The sequence below is a fragment of the Micropterus dolomieu genome, linkage group LG06, assembly GCF_021292245.1.
Source record: "Micropterus dolomieu isolate WLL.071019.BEF.003 ecotype Adirondacks linkage group LG06, ASM2129224v1, whole genome shotgun sequence".
NCBI classification, from domain to species: Eukaryota; Metazoa; Chordata; class Actinopteri; order Centrarchiformes; family Centrarchidae; genus Micropterus; species Micropterus dolomieu.
Genome location: NC_060155.1, coordinates 3,594,109 through 3,618,319, shown reverse-complemented (window position 1 = coordinate 3,618,319; position 24,211 = coordinate 3,594,109). Strand labels below are relative to the sequence as shown.

Sequence of the window (24,211 nt, the reverse complement as noted above, 5' to 3'; positions counted from 1 at the left end):
CATCATCTTGACAACGACCCCACAGCGGTTTAAATTGCTTCGTCTCCCTACCAGTCAGTCAGAACTGAAGAAGCCTCTTGGATGAGAGGCAAAACATCTTCGAGTTACTTCAACCAGTCTAACTGCCCTTGATTTTAACCTTCCTTGGATAACTTGGATGACTGAGAACCTTCACAGAATTCTTACATAATAACATTGGTGTTGCTAAAACGGTAGCGTGTGACAGCGTAACTGGAGGCGTATATAAGCACGGCGGCACATAGGACACATCAGCTTATTTTCTATTCAGCAGGCACTCCGAGTATGTTGAAAGCTCCACTACCAAGGAAGTTGTTGTTTTACCTGGAAGTCCTCACGAAGCAGAAGAGACCATGTCTGGTAATCAGTTCCGACAATGTGTTTTTCCATGCCCATGCTACATCACGGCTGGGGATAAACACGAGATGTGTGTTTCCTGTCTGGGGATGTCGCACACCCAGGCAGCTCTCGGAAGATGGTCGGATGCGCTCTCCCCGTGGCTCAGGGCCCGCGGTCGCTGAGGCGTCGCAGCGGCTGCTGTCGGGATTGCTGAGGTCCTTTCCTGATCCTTGTCTGCTGACTCCGCCTCCCCTCTTCCCCGTTCGTGAGCTCGTTTTTCAGCTTCTCCCGCCCGAAGTATGAGTCCGGAGAGGCTCGCACAGTCTGATTCTGAGGAGTTAGACGTGCTTGGCATCATGAAGGATGACTTCCGGGAGCCGGGCCTTCGGCCTCCCATGCTGCGCCATCGGCGCTCGCGCGCATGCCAAACACCAATGCCACGGTCAGTGGATGACTGGGTGGCTCATTATGGCTCTGGGCAGGTGAGTTGTGCTTGGTGGTACCATATGGGCCAGTGAGGCGTTGACTCATCCTGCTTCACCTCTAACCCAATAGTGATAGCCTTAGAGGGTGAAGTCTATATGAAATAGAACGGGGGTTACGTACTGTAACCCGGATTTTATGAGTATAGGCGCAGCCCTCTAAATTGTAGGCTTCACTGGACCTTGGTTCTCAGTGCTGAAGAAACGGCATTTGGGAGCCGAAGGATGGGTCTCACCGTTTGATATATACAAGGTGTGGACGTAAAAGAGGGCCATGCTGTGGGTGAGCGTAGACTAAAATTCTCAGTGCCGCGCAGGCACGCGGAAGGGGTGAACCCAATAGCGATAGCCTTAGAAGGATGCGCCTATACTCATAGAATCCGGGTTACAGTACGTAACCCCCGTTTTGATTATTGCTTGTTATAGGCTATCTAATGTTTACTTTGTTGTCGATTGATCACTCTCCTTGAAGGCATTCATGGTGTTGTACTCACACAGTAGACAGAATAGTGTGTTTAAAATAGACCTTGATAGAAGAGTTCGAGCCCTGACTACCTTCTCACCTCCACACACCAGGACGATCCAAAATGAAGTGGCTGTTCTTGCCAGTTCTGGGAAATTGCAAACAATGTCAGATACAGTACCCCTCCATTCTCATACTGGAAAGGTGTTAGCATGTCTCAGACACTGTTTGATGATCTGACAAGCACTTTGTTTGAAGACTACTGATGTCTCAAGGTACTAACACGTAATTACGTCTAGCCAGGGACCCTGGTTACATGTCATCCCATTCTCTCTCCTCTCATTTCCTGTCTGCTATACTATCTGATAAAGGCATACAATGCCCCTGAAATACACTTTTCACAGTTTTACAGTTTCAGTTTTGAAGATTTTTGGGATAACCACCTCTTAGACGTCTGCAACCACACCAGTTCATTTAATCAGTAAATGGAAAATGGAAATATTAGTTAAAGAAAATGGATATATTAAGATCTGTCTTTTCTTACAGCTCACATTCCAATCACATATGTGCTCACATTTCCTTAAGCAAATCACCAAATCAGTGCTTACCGGTTGGTGTGTGTGTGTGTGTGTGTGTGTGTGTGTGTGTGTGTGTGCGTGCGTGTATATGTAACCATATCTCCCTCCAGGCCATTGTGGTAAATAGAAGTGTTGAGTTTTAGTCATATTTCACAAACTTCTGCTACAAGCCTGGGCATGTTCTTGCTGAAGCTGAATCCTAATCTGTTATTCACATTTAGGTTTTGGTGCTTGATGCGCCAAAAGACTGTTCAGCTGCCGTTTTTGGCTCATGGTTGTGCATGTGTGTGTTTGAATTTGTGTGTTGTCTTGATGACAGCCAGCCAGCCTCATGCCAAGGGATAAAGGGCCATAGACTGTGTGGTAGGATTTGGGTGAGAGGAATCTGTCCACTGGGAGCTATTTCAAATGCTGTTGATCCAATTTTGGCAAGATAACGGAGTCAATTAGACAAGCCTCAACCTCTGAGACTGAAAAATAAAGCCATCACTGAAGTGCCTAAAACGCAGTTCATCGAATGGCCACTTGGGGCTAGCTGCAAAAGTGAGTCTCCATAGACCCCCATGTTAAAATTCACAACTTTACAGCGTAAATAAACAGCCTGCTACAAAAATAGTTTTTTAATCTCTATAGCTAATATCCCCGTTCATGACACCTGTGTGGGGGTGAATTTTTATAAAATGTACCCATTTAAATTATGTTTAATTTAATATTTATTGATGCGTGTATTTTGTTCCGCAAATGTAAGTCGCTTTGGATAAAATGTGACTTCACATTTTAGTGTTATGGCAATCACAATACCAAACAGTTACAACATTAGCATTAATTGTGATTTATGTACTGGTCCCCTTGATGATTGTAAGTCTAATATTTACTCTCCTTTTATCTCTGTGTTGGTCTCCACCAACTCCTGAGAAAATGTTCTCTTTAGCTGCTTTATGGTCCCCTTTTTTCACCAGCTTCACTTTAACATAGGATTTGTCAGAGTTAGTTTAATGAAAAATGCTGCCTGCTGCTGTTGGAAATTAGGCTGATGAGATATTAAAGTTGTGGTCCGTAAAACCAAAACATGAGCTGCAAGATGGTTAAACACTCCATAGAGCTGGGGTGAACTGTCAAGTCGAAGTCTCTGTGGGACACTTAAACCATTATTAATAAAAAAACTGTTGATTAATGAAGCTATAAAAAAATGAGTTCTAGGGTTGAGGTTGTTTTTAGTGTAGCTGCCAAGTCTCCACATCTCAGAAGTTTCTATAAAATCAGATGATTCAGACTTAAAATTGTAATAGTATAAATCCTGCTGGAAATAACTATAACCACACTGGTTTTTATGTGTTGTTTCTGATCTCCATGCTAATGACATTAAAATATCACTCATGTCCTAATGACTCTGATGTAACAAGAGTGCAGAGTTTGTATGAAGCTGCCGAAATCAGATCACAGGCTTATTTTTCTTTAACAGATCCATGCAGATGGATACACACGCTCTACATATACTGAACCTGTTTTATGACCATGGCTATAGCTTAAACTTCAAACAGCGAACTCACAGAAAGAAACACACATATACCGTATACGCTGATGTTAATATTCCATATTGTGCAGGTTTGTTTGGTTTGTTTGTTCCAGGTTCTTAGTGTTTGCAGGATTTATGTGGCCCACACAGTATTAATTCATCTGCGTCCCCTGATTTTAAACACAAACACACACACACACACACACACACACACACACACACATACACATAAAGAGAGAGAGAGAAAGGGAGCGTTGGCTGGTTGGTTTAAGCAGCTTATCTTTACCATGTATTCGTCTGTCAGTCATAACCTTGAAGTGCCCCCCTGTGTATCAGCTTGAAATTCTTCCCTCCATTACTTACATTTAAGCATAATACAAACACAATATGGGCAAAGAAATCAAGAAAAAGGAGTATAAACATATACAATCACTCTTTTTTTTCTACATTAAAAAACAGATATTGGCTTTGTTGTAAAGGTAAAGAAACTGTCAGTTGGAGTCATTTTGGCATATTGTTTTGGTGGTTTGAAGGAGTATTGTTGTTGGACCCGTAATATTAGGGCTTTCTTCTGCACTCAGATTAGGGGAACATGTCTGATTAAGACACATGTTGAACCATCTATATTGTTTTACAGAATTTGAACATTTTGCACTGCACTTCATTCTCTTCTCGAAGCGTAGAGAGCAAAATCTTACAACTTGCGTATCAGCTGAGGATGAAGTGTAACCTGCCATTCGTGCATGAAAAGTAATTTAACTTTAATAAAAACAATATGATACGAAACACTTTGGGTACTATCTGTGTTTAAGATCCTTCTGAAAAGAGACAATTGTCACAATAAATAAGGTTGATAGAGAATGAAATCTGGCTTTGTGCAAGTTTAACATGTGGATTCTTTTACCTCTTCCTCTACAGGTTGATGGGCGCCATCCAACCTGTAACTTCCTCTTGGAGGTAGAGAGAGATCAGGCGGAGTGTCTGAAGAGACTGAGGGAGGAGGAGGCCGTTGACAGCCATAAAGGTCACAGTCACTCTCTAAGCTACAGTTAGAAGCTACTCTTCCTCAAGTTACAATGAAAGAACTTGTAAAACTGTAAGGAGCTGAACTGAAACATGGAGCCTGCAGACTGAGAACTGATATCAATATGTATATATGTATGGAGTTTCATACATGCATACATACAGTCTGTACAAGTGTACATATATTCATACCTCTGCCATGTGAGGACGTGAGCAGCTTTCACATTGCGGTTTAATCCCATTTTTGTATTCTGTCCAGCAGTTTAGCCGCAAAATGAAAAACCAGCAGATTCAGGTTACTTTCTCTTATTGAATAGATACTGACAGGACACCGAGAACCTGCGTGCAGCTGGTAATGTGTTCCAACTAAATCATACCTGGACTGAATTTGGATATAAATAAGACCCACCTGATTTGACCTCCTGAGCTGACTGAACAGATTAAATCTCATGTTAAAATACGAGATTATTTCTCTGCCTGAGCGACTTCTGTCTGTATTTACGATATCTACTGTCATTTGCACCTTTTCTTAGCGTATAGGAATTATTCAGTGTGTGGACCATCTTATAAATCCTATAAAAATCTATTCAGTGAATTATTTCACATTTATTTTCGTTCGGTTGAAAGTTCAACTCTGGATCACGGATAAACCCTGAGACTTTTTAGACATTTAGTGTGTTTACTAATACAGTGTCTATTACTGTATTAGTAAACTTTCTCTAATCCCCCAAAAAATAGGTTATATTTTTCGTTCCTAATATACATCATATTAATATTACCCTGTGTACATAATCTAAAGATCTTTTGATGACAGCCGCCTTAGCCCTGAATATTTTTGGTCTAAACTGGTATTTTAATGTTGCAGAGAGGAACTTTACTTGGTGTGTCAGGGGGGAGGGGGAGTAATATAGTGCTGCACATGACAAGGCACGTGCAGTGCAGTAAAGCTACCTTACTGCCTCCAGTGCTTCCAGTATAAAAATTTTGTATAGACAATATTAAATTGAAGAGTAAGTCACTGCCCTCCTTATTCATATTCATTTTTTGTATTTCTGTGTGGATACTGTGTTGGGCTTTAACAAAGAAATGACACAAAGGTGTTCCCTCTAACTTTGGTCAATGTAGTTACAATTCTTGTTGCTTCTTAAATTGAAATCAGTCCCAGTTTGGGACAGAAGACGTTTTACTTTGTTTTTCCCTGAAAATGACATGACGTCGTAATTAAGACATAATTACTTTTTATTATTATTATTATTATTATTATTATTATTATTATTATTAATATATTGATTATTATTATATACTCTAACTTTAATACAGTATTGGTGGATTTTTCTCTGAAGTGAAAGGCCCACGCAAAACAAATTATTGTGTCTGCGACAGACTCAAACCTGAAGCCCAGTTGTTTTTCTGCAGTGTTAACAAGCCTGACTTTCCTCTCCACTGATCTGAGCCCTGCATCCTGAATCCCCTGCTGTGTTAATTAAAGCTCAATGACATGAAGTACAAAAAATAATAACACGGCTCAAATTCTCTGCGGGGAAAAAACTGCTGGGGAGAGCAGTTTTCTTAAAGAGTTGTTTCGTTCAATTGTTCGAGCAAAAGGGCTGTCAGGACTTTGTCTGAAGATGCAGCTCCCATGAGAGCTGATTTCGCGCCCTCCCCGTTTCTCCGCAGGTGCCTGCGTTAACTCGCTAGTGCAGCATCATGGTCATGTTCCCTCACTGGCTTCCCACCAATGAACACAGCTAGTTGTGTTTGTTGGATGCCACGACTGCCACAGGTGCTGGGGATTAAAGTCCATTGTAAGATATAAATGCGAAAACAGCAGAACATGCATTCAAACATTTGATGCATCAAAGAAAAGTGTCAGTTTGAGAGGGTTAATGGAACACTGTCATACAGTGCATATTAAATACTGTAAGTCTGTTTAACTGCATGAAATTGAAGTAAAGCTACACTAAAAAGGGAGACAGAGTTCAGTCAGCCTTCACTTTATAGTGAATAAAGGATAAAAGACCATAAACCAGAGAAAGAGCATTTCCCTAGAGATGGTGCTACTGTGCATTTTGTGCGTTGTTGCTTAAAGGCAACGGTTCTGTGTTTCTCTGTGTTTCTGTGAAAGCGCACAGAGGAAGGATGGATCACTTAGCGGGTAGATAGGGTCTTCTTCATGCACTGATGAGTTCAGATCTGTGTTGGAGCCATTTTTACCCCAAAGACATCTGTTCTGTCTCTCTTTCCCCTATCCCTCTACTTTGTCCTCTCTTGCCCTCTCAGTGTTTATTATTTCCTTTCTTTCACCGCTTCATTTTTTTCTTTACCTTTCCACTTTAACTCTTCCTTTTCAAACCACCATTTTCTTTATTTGGTTTTCCCTCATGTGCTCTCCCTCTTCTTAAAAAAACATTTCCACTTGCCTTTCACTCCATCTAGTTTTCTAGAAAAAGAAATCAGAAATAATTTTCTGATTTTCTCTGTTTACAATTATAAGCTTCAGATCCTACATTAAGAATACAATAGGGACCAATCCTAGGAGTTCAAAGGTGCGAACAACTTCACTTAGAGCAGATTACAAATTATTCTGCGTCTTTCGTCACTGACATTTCTGAAGTTCAGGTACAACACAGAAGAAGAAAAGTTGGAGTGAAAGCCAGATAGAAAGTAGAGAAAATACAAAGAAAAGAAGAGAGAAAGAATAAGAGAAAATAATAGGACATAAGAAAAATAGAATGTAATGAAGGAAAAAGAAAGGAAGAAGGAAATTATGGAAATTAATTATTAGGAAGCAAAGTTGAAAAGTAGAAAAAAAGGGAGGGAAGATGAAATAAGAATAGAAAATGACAGGCAAAGGGATGAATATAAGGGAAGAAACAAGGGAAGTAAGGAAAGTGAATGAAATAGAGTGAAGGAAATAAAATAGTAAACAAGGGAGAGAGAAGGACAAATGGAAGTGTATAAATGGGAGAAATCAATTAAATATAATAAAAAAGGAAAGAAGAGGAAAGTTAGAAGGAACAAGAAAGCAAATGAGGGACAAAGGGAAGGAAGCAAGGAAATAAATAATGATCATGGGATATGCTGTGATCTTACCTCGTGTTGAACGAAAAATGTGAATCTACAAAATAAAGTTTTTTCATCTGTCTGTAAAATGTAGTGAAACGTTGAAGGTCTCCAAAAATGGAAATACTCAAATAAAAGTACCAGAACTCTTAACTTCCTTTTAAGTACAAAACTTGCAATGCTTGAACCTTATTTATATATATTCCAAATATTGAATCCTCTCTAACCACATCCACAGTAAATATTTACCTTCCATTGAAGATAGGGTTAGCTAACCCTATGCTGACTTGTTCTCACCCAAAAGGGAGCTTTTCAGAAACACCCCAGAGTGGAGAAATCTGAAAGTGCTGGCTTTGTGTTTCAGTGTGGATGGAGAAAACTGAGCTTTTAAGACATGAATAATGGCATATGCCAGCATGGGATTGCAGATGCTGTGCATGTAGTAAATAAACGAAACAGCTTTCTGTCGCCTCTAACACTATTTTCTGTTATTTATTTTTCCCCTTTGCTCAATATGCATCAGAAATCACACAGACACACACAGCATGACTCCCTCTTTCATTTGATATCTGTACCGGTGTCCATCAAGGATAATTTAAGGAAAAGCAGGACTATTAGAAAGTGCTAGTGGCTGACTTTACTTAACCTAAAAGTAAAGCAATGTGACTTTAGATGTAGCCCAACCATGGATGAATAATCTGGATACTGGACCCAAAGATAGCGCCCACTCAGTAATATAAATCCTCTATAGATGAAATATCCATAATAGAGTCATAATTGACCTTGTTTGCAGTTTGAGGTGTCAATGTTACAGACATTTCTTTTATAACAGTAGTCTATGGAAAATGCTTTTTGGAACATGGGGAAATGTTTTGCTACAATACTGCTAATAATGTCCAGCTGTCTAAACTGTATTCAGGACTTACACCTCCATGAGCCCAACACGTCAGTTCTAAATCTCAGAACATGTTAATACCAAATAGAAATATGAACAAGAAAACCTAAGAATGTATATTCATATTATATTTATTATATTAATAGTTTGTTGTGTCAGTGCATTTTTTGATATAGACACTTACTAAGGCTCAGAATGTACCATCAACATGACTCTGTAAATCCTGGAACACTGACGCCCACCTCTTTCCATTCATACACATAATCTGTTGTGTATTATAACTATATTTCTACTACAAGAATACAGGACAAAAACTCAATTTCAAAAATATTTTTCATTAAAACTGTCCAAGATACATCCGTTTTCATGTTGTTTTGGTGTTTCTCTGTGGATGAAAATCTTTGCAAAAACCTGAACTGAAAGTGCTAGAGGAGATGCTGGTGATTAGTTCTGCTGGTGTAGCGATTTCTACCTTCAGTCATACCTTTTACCTCTGCAGCATGGAGTGTATCTGTCAACAGTTGTGTATCCTGAAAAAAACAACAAAAACAATCCTTCAGTTTTATAAGTCGCTGTGGATATGGATGAAGTTGTCAGCTAAAATGGGAGATTTTTATTGTGTGCAGGTATCATCCAGTTTGTACTGTAGAATACATTTCAAACTCTATAGGAGCCAAAATAGAAACAGGCCCCTGAAAAAAGAAGAAATCGCGCTGGTTTCTTTAGCTACTCATGTCCTCTGGCTATGTTATTTTTTTCCGACTTGACACTAATAGGTTTCTTTTTTTAGCAGTTTTTTTCTTCACGGTCTGATGCCCCGGTAGCTGGCTGGCTGTGTTTCTTTTGCAGTGATGTTGGAGATGAGGGCTACATTTTACCAAGCAAACTGTCTCCGTTCATCTATCGCTAAAAAGCCTTGTTGACTGTTCAGTTTGCCATCAGCACTTTTGCACCCATTAAGGCTCATGCTGAAGAGCTCGGAGATCTATTTTAGGAGGCAGTTTCTGGAGGGTGGTGGGAGTTTTGTATTCATTCAGGGCCACGTTCTGTTCTGATAGTATCTAAATCCTCTACATATGTATGTCTTCGAAGACATCCTGTGCAATTTTTCAGGAACAGAAAATCCACAATGCACCATGAGGAGTATAAATAAGATATAGTTACTTCCAGAAATACATTATTTGGATACTAACAAATAATAAATAAGGGAAATAAATTAAGTTTAATTGCCAGCAAATAATGAACATTGCACTTGTGAGTCATTTGAACTCTATACTCTTCAACTATACTTTCGAGAAACTAATGGGCTTAGTTTTGTTGTAAATATTATTTATTATCTGCTACATGTGAAAATGTCTGATGTGTCACAAAAGCAAAATATACCAGAAACTATACTGTAAAAGAGAAACTAAACTTGTTAGGCAAAAAAATATACTTCATATAGAAAGAGCCAAGGCTGTAGAATGCATTTATATTAATAATGTAACCTTTTAAAAGTTCTGAATTTATATGATATACTGTATATATTCATATGTTCAGTAAGACAAAGAGCACACACAGTACACGCAGCGATAATGAATTGCCACCTAAGAATGTGTGTGCATTTTGCAGACACACCAGAGCAGATGTGTCCATCAACAGCAGTAACACATCTGGATATATTTAACATGTGCATCTGCAATAGAAACAGACTGTTCTACTCGTAACATTTCTGTGTTAAAATGTACTCATGAAGCTTTGGTTTTGACAGAGTCACTATGCAAAGGAGCATGGGACAATATAGCATGCTGGGAGCAAGCTGAGGTTGGAGAGACCATCACCATCCCCTGTCCCCGAGTCCTCAAGACTCTATTCGGCAGAAATGGTAGGTTACTTATTCACTAATTAGTTATTGATATTTATTGATTAGTTGTTAATTTATGTAGACATTTATTATCATATTTGTATATTTATTTTGTACTTATTCATGTCATATTCATTATAAAAATAGGAAGATGAAGACATTTACAGTATTTTTTCCCTCAACATGTGTGTGTGTGTGTGTGTGTGTGTGTGTGTGTGTGTGTGTGTGTGTGTGTGTTTTACAGCTGAAGTGGTCAATCCAACAAATGGGATTCCGTAATATACATAACATTGTTTAAACCAGAAGAAAAGAGGTTTAAAATTAATTCTTGACCTTGGAAACAGCAGCTTTACAACAAGGTCCATTTTACATTTACTCATTTGGCAGGCGCTTTTATCCAAAGCTACTTACATTTGAGGAACAACATACAAGCATCAGTAAAGTGAGAGATCTACGAGCAGCAATATTAACGCATACGGCATCACTGGGATAAATACCATACCATATATATTTTGTAGCTGTCCTAGAGCTTTTGGACGTATGGTTAGAATGAACTTATATTCAGCTTTTCAGCCGACATGGACATGGAGATGTCCTTTAAAATACTCTGGAAAAAAGGTGAACGTCTACAATTGTGTGTATATATATATATATATATATATATATATATTTTATATATATGTGTATATATATATATATATATATATATATATATACACACACACACACACACACACACACACCTCATTCCGTCTGTTACTACCAACATTCCTGGCTTAGAAGCGGATCAAATCTGACCCTCCCCTTTCCAGTTCTGTACCTTTCATACTGCGCAGCAAAAATAAGGCAGTGTGAAAAGCACCTACTGTTTACTGGGAAACCTCTGAGAGCTAACACTGGTCATTTGTTCAACAAACAAGCAACATTGATTTGGACAAACAAATCTGTCCCTAGCCTTAAATAAATTGCTTTAATTAGACAATAATTGTATCTGTGGCACATCAGTCTCTTGAGTCAACGTTTACAACAGTCATATGGGTTGTGTTGGAGGGCACTAACAAATGTGTTTTGTCATTTTGGTATGAAGAACTGCAGGCTTGATTGTTGGTTCTCAGTCGGATTGGCAATACTACTAACATTATTACATTTCATGGCATTTGAGGTTAATGTGGAAAACGTATTGCATGTATAGCTAAAAAAAGTAAAGGCAAAGTAAACTAAAGAGTTTTAGGCTACTTTGCAATAATTGTATTGATTCAGAAAAATTAAATAATCTTAATCTGTTGGTTACCTCCCGATATACACACACACACACACACACACTCACATACACACACACACACGTCTTATAAAGGAAGCTAGTCTGTCACTTCTGAACAATATGAACATTTCTTGCCGTTTCTGAGAAGACATGTTGTCTTAATTTTAATGAATTTCTAATTCTTCATTTTTTTAATCAGAATTGCCTGTTTGCCGGTTTGCCTGTGGCTTCCTCTGTCTTACTGTAAATCTTCAAAATCCCTTGTCCTACATGTTAGTCACATACATTTTGATCAAAAGATTGTGTATCAGAAATGACATGTAATCAAGTAATCAAAATATGTAATTAATTGCAAGATTTGACATAATACAGGCTATTTCTACCTCACACTATTCACCCTCAGTTTTCGCCTATCTTTGTGAATGTGTGCAGTGGATTCATTTGAATCCATCCAATTTTTCCAGCCAGTGACCAGATGGCAGTTTGGATTTCCACTCTGAGCCATGCTCTAATTTACATTGATGACTAAACATTGTGTAAGCACCCAGAGGCTTGTTCAGAGCCAAAGCTCAGACTCTGAGACTTCCCTGTTTAGGATAGATCCAAACCCCCTAAAGTTACCATATTTTATAGAAACAGTAAAGACTTTTTTTCTGGATCAAATAATGACATGAAAGTGCTGAGAAACTGAGAAATAATTAGGCTTTTTCCCTAAAGGGAGGTAATTTACAGATGAGGATTATTTTATTTTTCAATACTGAATCAATACAATTATTGCAAAGTAGCCTAAAACTCTTTATTTTACTTTGCCTTTACTTTTTTTAGCTATACATGCAATACGTTCTCCACAAGTAATAATGTTAGTAGTATTGCCAATCCCAATGAGAATCAACAATCAAGCCTGCAGCTCTTCATACCAAAATGACAAAACACGTTTGTTAGTGCCCTCCAACACAACCCATATGACTGTTGTAAACGTTGACTCATGAGACTCTGATGTGCCACAGATACAGCTATTGTCTGATTAAGTTTAGGCAATTAAAGCGATTTGTTTAAGGCTAGGGACAGATTTGTTTGTCCAAATCAATGTTGCTTGTTTGTTGAACAAATAACCAGTGTTGTTGTTTTTCTGGTGAGGACATTTTATAGTTCTCAGAGGTTTCCCAGTAAACAGAAGGTGCTTTCACACTACCTTATTTTCTGTGATATAAGAGGTTTCAGACTGGTACAGGTACTAGTACAAGACTGGCTAGACATTAAAATAACCTACTGAACATGACTGAACAAGCCAGGACTTAAGAGGCTGCAGTGATGATCCACAGGAGGCAGGTGTGCTAACCAGCAACTCCGCCCTGAAGAGAAGGAGAAAACTAGAAGAACACAAACAGATAGAAACAAAAACCCACCAAGCATCTCTCACTCAATCGAAAGGAGAAGCAAAAATCAAAACACACAAGCACACACAGGCTGTCACTCCCCCATTTGTGGAGTTGTGACAATTAAATTCTTAATACTGCAATTCTGTGTGAGTAACTGTTACAGATGGTTGAGGTGGAGCAAATTTCAGTTACTACAGTTAGGTAATCCATTGGTTCCCAATTAAGGGGTCAGCCCCTCTCAGTGGGTCACAACATAAATCTGAGGGGTTGTCAGATGATTAATGGGAGAGGAAAGAAGAAAAAACAAAGTTCTGACACAACTTTTTGGTCCAATTTTTGTTTTTTTGTGAAATAATAGATAATTTTGGGCCTCATAGACATCTAGACATCGTGTCCAGGGGCCCAGACTAGACATTTCTTTTTGAAACACAAGCCAGAATGTTTTGGAAACCAGTGTATTGTATTTTACAAGCTTATTATATGTTTTTATCAACAATTATAATCTGAAAGCAATGAGCTGTCAGATAAATGAAGTACAGTAAAAAAGAATATTGTGCTCTTATGAGCAGTGGAGTAGAAGTATAAAGTAGCATTAAATGGAAATACTCAACTAAAATACAATTACCTCTAGAACTTACTAACAAACAATTAAAACAAAAAAAAAAGTGCTCTAAATGTTTTACTATTGTCATTCACACCTCAGGCTTTGTAACAACAGGCTTTGTAACAATTGTTATCCAATCGGACTCATGGATAATGTAGTATGTAGAGCCATCCACCCTACCAAACTAACAAATAATCATGATTTCTTAGAAGTTGAAATAACTAAACCTGATGGCCTTAAGATAAAGCTGCCATATTGTTTAATTATCAAGGTGCTATGCTTTCTTTGAACATCATAAAAAGAAAAGTGAGAATATATGGTCTTCAACAAATACAGAATCCACATCTCCCAAAACTGCCACTCAGTGCTCTAGAACATTTAAAGAAATTAAGAATGACCTGCACAAACCAGTGACACTGACACTGACATAATGAAGCTGCAACAATATGTACATTTTTAAAGGAAGTTTGGTCAGACCTCTTCCCTGCTGCTGTTTCTTATGGGATTTTCCACAGACACCAAGCAAGGTAAACACAGGTCATAGTAGCATTAGCAACACTATTAACATCACTACTTGTTAACTGGAACACCTACATGTAAACACTGTTACCCATTAAAAAGTTCTCTTAGCTTCAGCTGTGTTTACCCTGTGAAGAGGGTTTGTTAAGAGTGTAGCGAGGCAGAAGTGTGGTGATGTTTCTTCCAGTCAGTGAGCTAGAGATGATCCATGCTTTTTGTAGTGCATTCTGGGAATTTCCAAGGGGGGTGAACTTCCAGTGCAATGCAGCGATTTTGGCATTGGGACACCCATAAAATGTCCCTCAGGAGTTCACTGCCTAGTGGACATGGCACTCATGTGAAACACACTGAGTGCTACTGAGCTTCATGCAGTGTTTTTAGTAACACATTGTAGTCTAACGCAAAGTGTAGTACTTCATCTTAGACTACAATGTGTTGTGTCTGTTATGTATCTTGTTTTTGTACCTTTTGTGTAATTTGAATGTTTGAATGTGAAATCTCCCAAAGGATTCACAGCACTGTCGACTGCTTCAAATACATTTTTTTCGTTATTGCAGGTTTGGCATGAAATCATTTGACTTGTTTCCATTCAGAATACATTCAGTCACTGACAATAGTTATTAAAATCATAGTAATCATTGATTTACCTAAAAAGGCTGGCGTCAAATTGTGGTGTAGTCAGATGTTCCCCAGAGCCAAAAAGCTTGACAACCTTTATTCATATCCTGATTTACTTTGTATTTATTTTTGAATAATAATAATAATAATTTAGCTGACACTTTTATCCAAAGCGACTTACAATTGATGCCTGAATTTATTTACAATAAAAACATTTTAAAAATCATTTCTGTTCTGTATATTTTCTGTCAGGTTGGTGTTAAATTAAGTGGAAATTGTTAATTTGTCTATAGAACATAGAAAAGATATAAATTCAAGTATGATGTAGGTATGATGCAAATTAGCGACAACAGGCATAAACAAGAAAGGGGATGTCAGAGGTCGCATGTCTCTGGAGCTACGGATTAAGTATCTTGCTCAGCGACACATTGGTGAAAGTGTCACTGTGGGAATATAATCCAGGTCTCCCAGACCAAAGGCATATGTAAAAACTAACACTCATGTTCAAAACAAAGACATGTTGCTGTTTAATGTTTCAAACCGAAAGAAAAGAAAGTAATACTTCAGGTTTAAAGTTCATTCTTGAACCTTGAAAAAAGCAGTTTCAGTGAAGTGTAGAGCTAATTACTGTATCTCTTCTTCACAGGTAACATAAGCAGGAATTGCACGTCAGCGGGATGGTCGGATGTTTTCCCAAACATCACCAGCGTGTGTGGGTCTGACACCAGCCAGGACAAGGTACAGTAAACGTCTGCACTGTAGTCTTTTGCTTTTCTGACTATTGTTGTTGCGGTAAATGTAAGAGCAGTGTTTCATTTGAACACTAATGAATTCTGACTGTGAAGCAGGAAACAGAGCTGCAACATAACGTTGACCATTAGTGGCCTGTAATTGACGAAGCCTGCAGGGTTGGATGTTAATTAACACTGGTTTGTGGTGAAGGGCTGCATCTTTAAAAGGTCAATATGCCCAACAGTAGTGTGATACATGTTTAAATGTGAGCAATCTGTGTGTGTGTTTATGTGTGTGTGTGTGTGCACATGCAAGCTCCCCAGCTTGTTTTTTTAATCACTCAATAAAAAAAAAACTTGGAAACGCCATTAGCTTTCAATTTAGCATTAAAACTTAACTGTAACTAAACTGTTTCCCAGAATGCCAAAACAGTTGTCTAGAAAGGAATTCTCCACATATGATTTTCGTGGGGAGGGAAAAATTGTAATTTAAATGCTGCTAAAAGAGGTTATGTATGACAAACTTTTGCTTCTCAACCAATTTCAGTCCAAAAGACATCTTCATGTCTTTTGACCTGTACATCATCAAATCAGCGCTGACCGGGATGTCTGGAATATTACCATACTCTGGATAATCACAAATTACAAAAGCCTGCAAATGTATTGTGTGACCTTGATAATGATAAATTAAACACTCCATTTTTGTTCTGTTGTGTCCAGTATTTTGGGTGTGCTGTGATTCCTCCTCTTCCCAAACAGTTCGGGGAAGCAGAAGAAAGAGTTTATGGTGAGGAGAATGTTTGGCCTTGTTTGGTATTGACGGCGATAATTGCTGCTCCCATCCTCTTTCACTGCTGAGGTTCAGTTTGGGTCACGACTGGTATTATTCTGAATCGGTCTTTGTGCTTGTTAAATTAACTGTGTCACCGTCTCTCTTGCCAGTTTCTGTTGCTCTGGCTCCTCATTTCTCACTCATCCACTTATGTTTCTTTAACGTTCCTCTTTTTCTCTTTCTCATCTTGATTTGCTTTTTCTTTCTCCTGCCACCCAGTCTGAGCAGGTCTCCCTCTCATTAAAAATCACCCAAAAGATCTGGAGCAATATTCCCTGTCTGTCAGATCAAAGTGGTCCACATTCAGCTGTTGTATTGTACAAGACAAAGGAAGAAGATATGCATTTATATCTTGCTGACTCTGAATTACTGGTAAACTTCAATAGCTGTGTGAAAGGCCCAAGAATCATAAAATCCTGTCAAAACAATTAATGAATTTGAGCATTTATAATTCAGACATAAGAGAAATGGCAAATTCATAGTTTATAGATTTCCCTAAACAAACAGATGCAGTGGTAGGACAATGCTGCAGCGTCTGTTGGACAGACCTTTCCTTTGTAAAGTGACTTAGTTGACCTGAAATTAAAGAAACTCGATCACACACTGGCTGCGACTCATAGTGTGAGAGGGGGGTTCACTTGATTACTATCATGGCAAGAAAATGAATTTATGGCGTGACAGAGTGTGAAAAGTGTAAATTGTGTGAGTCTCATGAGACAAGTTTTCCCCTGACGAGAATAGGCGTCAGGTTTCAATCTTGAGGGATTAGATTGTAACACCCCTAGTAGTAACTGTACTTATTCTTCAAACACCTACAAGTAGGGCTTTGCAATTTGACTAAAATCTAATATCCCAATTAGGTAATTTTATATCTCAATAATGATATATATCCTGATATAGAGCATTTATAAATTCAATGAAATATTATGAACTCGTGATTTTTCTCTGCATTATAAAGGTTGGGTAAGCACCAGGACAAATACCATAATATAGAGTGAACAACGACACAGCAAGTAATGTAACTAACATTAGCTAAGTTGTGGATTAGCTACTTGCTGCTGCAAAGTAAACATACGAGCTCCAGTCTGCAACACAACTCTCCTGCTGCAATAGCTAACATCACAACAACAGTATGTCTTGGTGAACTATAAAGTAAACTAAATGTCTGTGAGCAAGCCATAAAAAGTTACCTGACACACATTATGGCTGTAATGGTTAGAATAATGTTGCGTGGCTCCTCCATACAACAGACTTCTCTCTTTGGTATGAAGTCCTCATTTTTGTTTGCATGGTCTGAGTCCTCCTGTTTTGTATTATCCAGTTATGAGTAAACTTCACTCTTCTCCATGTTTGTTTATTATTAAAACCTGTTAAGCATGGAATTGCCGGTACGGGGGAGGACGATTGATTTTTGCGCAAAATGCAAATGAGAAATCCAAGTATTTTGTCACCCTATGCATGCCACACACCTCTGTGAAGCCATAACATCAAACCAACCATTTTTATCCATACCAAACACACATCATCTAAATGAACTTATATCACAACATAAATTGCTCTCTAATCACTGCACATGGCTGCAGTTATTAACATCCAGATATCTCTCATGTCATCCTACACCACCATCTGACCACTCTAAAGAAAGCTCACCTCCAGCTCTGATCAGCTGTGTAACTCATATCACTCAAATCACTAAACTTAGTTATTAGCCGGATAACAATAACATCAAACACACATACAATAACAACTGCTGATTTACTTTTGCTGTTTTTGCTGATTTCAGTGCACAAACAGCTGTTGTTTCTGTGTATAAACTAGCTCTCAGGCCGACATCTTTGTATTGTGCAATACCTCTGAGCTGTTAAGTTTCGTTTCTCGCCAGAATTTGCAGGAGAGAAGTGTTGCTTTGGAACAGACGGTCTTTATCGTTGACTAAGGACCAACCCGCCGAAGCTACACAGACATTCAATATATCAAACGATTTGTCTGCCCAATACGAAGAGATAGAACTTATAGCCCTGTAATTGAAAATTTGTGAAATAACTAGGGTTGTGACGAGACACTTAACCCTCGAGACGAGATTCGAGATTGTGTTCACGAGGTTGAGACGAGACAAGATTTTAACATTATTTTTAAGAAATCTTTACTAAAGAATTATATAAAAAAATGTGAGCATTAAACACTCTGTAGCCTAACTCTACCAGAATCAGAAGTCAGTGCCACTCTCCGTCATTCTGTGCTGCTTTCAGATCTGTTTTTCCTGTAGATCAACTTATTTAATATCATCCCTGCTGAGTCATGATTTAGTCTTCTCTTGTCTTTTGTGTCTTTGTTTGGGGAAGTAACCTCTTTTACCCTTTTCACTTCAATAATAAATTATTTCATTTTAATTCAGTTAGAAACTCCTGAACTTTAATAGCTCCTGTGTTTCAGCAGGTTTCTACTCATGTTCAAAACTTTCTGCACATTCAGAATCCCTCTCACACTCTGACATGTCCAGAAAAGAAATCATAGTATTACCAGACTAACGTCATCATTTAATGAAAAGTCTACCTGCCATTTACTCTGCTGTGCATTACGTTATTGATCCACTGGAAGTAACGTTATCCCCTTCAGACCGTTTGACCGACGCAGTTTGGGACTGCATGCTGCATGTGAAACTGAAAGTAACTGAAACACTTGTGATCAGGCAGAAATCTCACCACAAACCTAAGACATGCTATCTTCAGCAGCTCAGAAAAAGTGCAGCTCACAGTTCCAAACAGAGCAAGGCTGTGCTTCAGTTTTTATGTTGTTTATGTTGCAAAACTCTGCCAGCTGCGTTACCACTCAACACAGCTGTCTGGACTCACAACTTTGGTTACTGTCAGGGCGTATGCCAATGTTGCATCAGCTGGGCATAGTTGATTTGCTCTGTGAGTCTATCTTTAAAGTTATAATTGTATTTAATTGTCTCACTGTGTGAGAAATTTAATGTGTAGCTTGCAAGTTAAAAATGAAGATTGCGAGACATCTATTTACCTGACAAGAAATATTGTCATTTAATCGTAATTTAATCTCACAAGATCTCGTGGTACGAGATCTCGTCACACCCCTAGTAATAGCTGTTGTATTTTTTTTTTCATCAAATTTACAGTTACAGTTGTATTCCAGGTGTATTAGAAGAAATTCAGTTACATTATAATCTAAAGGATAATGGTTTTGATGGTGATATTGCTATTAAAATATAGATTTTACCGAGGCAAGGATAAAAATATCATATTTTCCTTTATTGCATCTCCATTTACTCTTTAATAGCAAAATAAATAGGTTCATTTACAGTTGATTTAGTTGGATATTACATTCACCTTAGATATTCGGCAGATGTCTGTGTAAAACTAACTTCACCACGGTGCAAAGCTTCGTCCCCTCGTAAAGTACTGAATTTGCAACACAATGAAATAAACCATAAAATGATAGATGTTTTTCTATCGTCAAATGATATATATCATGATATATAGCTGTCATATCGCACAGCCCTACGTACAAGATTGTAATTATTTTAGCCATAACCATGTGACCTTACTAAAGCAGTCCAGCTGGAGAAACCAAACCACTGTTACACAACACAGATGTTTCTATTTATTGTATTTAAAGGATTTCACACCATACATGTTTCTATTTCATGTAAGAAGAATACAAAGAAAACATGTAACAAAATGCACATTTTAGAAGGCAGGGTTTCACATCTACTGCATCTTGAACACCAAAGCCCTTTTAAGAATTCAGACAAGGAATATGTAACATTGGTGGATTTATCTATTAAAGTAATGGCTTTTTGTCATTCAGACAAAGTTTCTACAGATTTATTCAGACATGGCATGATATTTGGCATCTGGTGCGTGACAAGGAGAGGTGTCACTACTTGAAGTAGTGACAGCATCGGTTGTTTTATTGAAACTGACTTTATTCTCTTTGTTTCGAAGGCAATGATAATTAAATGATAATTACATTACAGTGATCTTAGATGGCAGAACTGGGTGTGCATTTAATCTCTCTCTTTGTCCTGACTTTTATGTAAAAGTGACTCAGGCCCTTATTTAGACATGTTAGCAACATGTACAATGAATGTCTAAAAAGGGCTAAATCCACATCTTGAGAGGAGACTGAAAACTGAGTAGGGAGGATGATTTATGGGATCAGGCACATCTCTCTCACACAGGATGGGACCTGTCCATTTCAACTGAAAATCTGATGTCACATGTGTTTTAGCTTCTTGTCAAACAAACACGCTTTGATTTTCTCACAAAAATAACTCAGGAGAGGAAATCAAACACATAACACCTTTATCTGAGGAAGCAAGATAACAATACGCGCGCGCGCGCACACACACACACACACACACACAAGCCATTTATTGGCAGATTTAAATCTCTGCTTCAGTTTCTAAAAGGAAATTATCTGTTATCTTCAGCTCTTCATGCCAGAAAGTTTTCTGAACAACACAACACTTGCTTTTAACATTTACAGAATAATGAGCCTTTATTACACATTTGTGCAACAAAACTAAACATATGTTTCGATCAGTTTAGTCAAAACTCAGCAACACAGTTGTACTTCCAAAAAAATCAATCAATGACACATAGAAAGCCAGATTATAGAAAGTTTCCATTAGAATGATGAAAAAAATCAGACTGGAAACATTTGGTTTTATAATGATGCATTTATAATGATGCATGAGAGCGTAGACTACATAGTAAGCAGTATCTGGTCAAGATTTTCTCTCAGAAATGTGATTATTTTGTAACATGTATAATATATAATATTTCAACTTCTTTGTGATAATTCTCATATATTTTTAATTGGCTTTTTTTCTACACAAAACAACTATTTGATACCTAATCTTTATTGGAAGTTTAACTCTATATTCACTTTATCTGAAATGTCACTATGATCAATCTTTATTTCTCGTAAAATGAAAACATAACATACATTCATATGAAAGGAGACAAACTGCAAACTCCTCCTTTTTTGTTTTTCTTGGTGCTCTTTAAGTTCTTGAACATTTTGTTTTCTGAATCAGCTTTTATTTCCTGAGTAAAATTTATATTACAAGACATTTTAATGTACAGACCTAAATATCATTCATGGTCCTCAGAGAATGTATCTTGAACTAAGTCTCTGACTTTTCATCTAGTTTATGCAGCAAGAAAATATTTTACTGACTGAATCCACTAGATTTCAGAGATATTTTTCGAATGATTTTTCATTTAGAAATACAGTATATGGTGAAAAAAAACATTTCGAAAATATGTTACATTTGGTTGACACCACGTTTTAAAACAAACTCCTCTGAAAGATGTTTCTCCATCTGAAATTATATAATTTATGATTAGATTGTCTAGATTTATATGGGAGACCTCATTGTGTCAATGAAGAACCTGATTGGTGCTAGGATATTAGTCATTTTTCGATTGTTGCATCTTCAGACCGAAGATATCTCAGTTGTGAAATAAAACTTCTCCCATCCTGGGAGTTCCCGTTTTTTTGGCTGTTTGCTGTTGTGTAACTGCATCTCTCTCCTGTTCACTTGTTTGGCTCGTTTTGGGTCACGGATGGCACAGCTGAATTGCCCATTGTGCTGTCCTGTCTCTCTCTTTCTCCATCTCTTATTCCCTATCTCTCTTGACCTCTCTCTCTCTCTCCTGTGGTACTACTTCCTCCTCTCAATTTACTTCAGCTCAAATCAGTGAGCTTCGCTGGCAGTGCAAGGAGGCCCATGTTTTTCTTGTACTGTTTAACAGGAGATTACATTCCAGTTAAGTGTTATGGGTGTGGGTACAGTGGTGAGAAATCTTTTTATTTGGTAGTGGAAAGGGAGGACAGGACCAGTTTGGTGATCTTGTTGGATACTGCATGTTGGTAAGGCTGGCTAGAATCTAAATTTGCTCCCAACATTTCCATCCTCTGCTACTGGCTGAACATTATCTAAATACAAACAAGACTGAAGGTGTGAAGCTTGCAGACCGTAGACAATGTAATATAAATATGACCTCATTGTGTCAGAGGAAACCTCATTAGCTCAGTTTATCCTCTGGGGAGAAGGAATTTGCTCATTTCAGTGCATCTGCCCTTTAGATGCTGAGATTCCTCATGTGCAAGAGCAACATTTGACCAATGGCAGGGCTACAGGAAATGACAGGGGGTCACCAAAATTATAACAATTAATCATATGGGGGCCAGACCAAATTTCATAGCATTCTGACCTATAATTTCTACGGAGCACCGCAGGTGTTGGGGGATTTGTTTTTAACTTGTACACATGCATTAGCAATCCATGCTCTCACATATTTTGTGTGTTTGGATTACCATATTAACAGAACTTGAAAGTAAGTGAAACTACTTTTCGTACAAACTACATTTTGACATATGATATGTTTAAGGGATGTCAAGGTTAAGTCAACATTGTTTACCCGTACACATACTTCTGTTCCAAATCAAAACAAAGTGTATTAAACTGTATTAAACCCAGTTGATAATTGCATTTATATTTTCAATTGTCCCTGATTATTTTGCACGCTGCATTGGGCTGCACACAGTACATGTGCACCTGACAGTATTGCTGAAGCAATGTTGGTAGCCAGGCACAGTGGGCTCAGAGCTAAATGCTATTTATGCTCACAGTGACAATGCTAACGCTGATGTTTAGCAGGTATAATGTTTACCATGTTCATCATCTTACCATAGCATGTTAGCATGCTAACATTTGCTAATTAGCACCAAACACAAAGTACAGCTGAGATTGATGGGATTTTCAATTGGTTTTACAAGTCATAAACCAACATAAACCAATGCATTATATAGGAAATTTATAACAACTAGAACAAAACAAGCTGAATATAAGATATATAAAAATAAACTAATAAGTATTATAAGATTTAGCAAAAAAGATTATTATCATAAATTATTGGACAGGTATAAGAGTAATAATCAAGCAACATGAAAAGTACTCAACAGTATAATCAAAAAGAATACATGGAAAAATAGATTACCCAAATTACTTTGTAAATGATGATGCATTAATATTAAATGAAGTGAATGACATTGTCAATAAATTTAATGAGTATTGTAAATGTAAATATTGGATATAAACTAGCAAAAGAGATTGTGGAACAGCAAACTGGGGATAGGGTTGATGAAGTAAATATTATTAGTAATAAACATTCAATATTTATCAGGGCAACTGATGAGACGGAAATACTAGATATTGTTAATAACTGTAAGAATAAAAATTCTACTGATTGTGATGATATTGACATGGCATTATTAAAAAATATTATAGAATATATAGTAAAACCATTTACATATATTTGTAATCAGTCCTTTTTAACAGGTATATTTCCAAGTAATGTGAAAATAGCAAAATTTATTCCTATTTTCAAAAATGGAGATAGACATCTTTTTTCCAATTATAGACCAATTTCTCTGCTTTCCCAGTTCTCAAAAATCTTAGAGAAATTATTCGTGCGCAGGCTTGACAATTTTATAGATAAGCAATTGAACTATTGAATGAACATCAGTATGGCTTTAGAGCAAATAGGTCGACCTCTGTATGGCAGTGATGGAACTAGTAGAGGAGATTTCCACTTCTGTGGATAATAATGAATATACTGTGGGGGTGTTTCTAGATTTAAAAACAGCTTTTGATACTATTGATCATACTTTATTAATGAGGAAATTGGAGAGATATGGAATAAGAGGGAAAGCCCTCTCTTGGTTAAGAAGTTACCTAGAGGATAGATATCAGTTCGTACAAATAAATAACATTAAATCTGATCTAATGAAAGTTACTTGTGGTGTTCCACAAGGTTCGGTGTTAGGTCCCAAATTGTTTGTATTGTATATTGTAGTGAACAACGGTGTGGATTTGTGCATTTTACATTGAATAAATTTGGAGCTACCCTAAATTCCTTTCTCCTCCCCAGAGAAGAAGGGGAGGGGTCAAAGTTGCTTTCTCTAAGTGCTAGCCCGACCATAAAACTGGCACCTTTTTGATTCCGAAGCTGAT

General features: G+C 37.6%; 1 protein-coding gene across 1 annotated transcript in view; it reads left to right on the top strand.

The window, feature by feature from the left end:
• The window catches only part of vipr2 (vasoactive intestinal peptide receptor 2), an 83,570-nt gene that overhangs the window by 27,210 nt on the left and 32,149 nt on the right, over positions 1-24,211 (top strand). Inside the window, exons 2-4 of the mRNA XM_046051039.1 lie at positions 4,315-4,420; positions 10,128-10,241; positions 15,248-15,339. Coding sequence (XP_045906995.1) covers positions 4,315-4,420; positions 10,128-10,241; positions 15,248-15,339 — 312 coding nt within the window. The remainder of the gene's footprint in view (positions 1-4,314; positions 4,421-10,127; positions 10,242-15,247; positions 15,340-24,211) is intronic.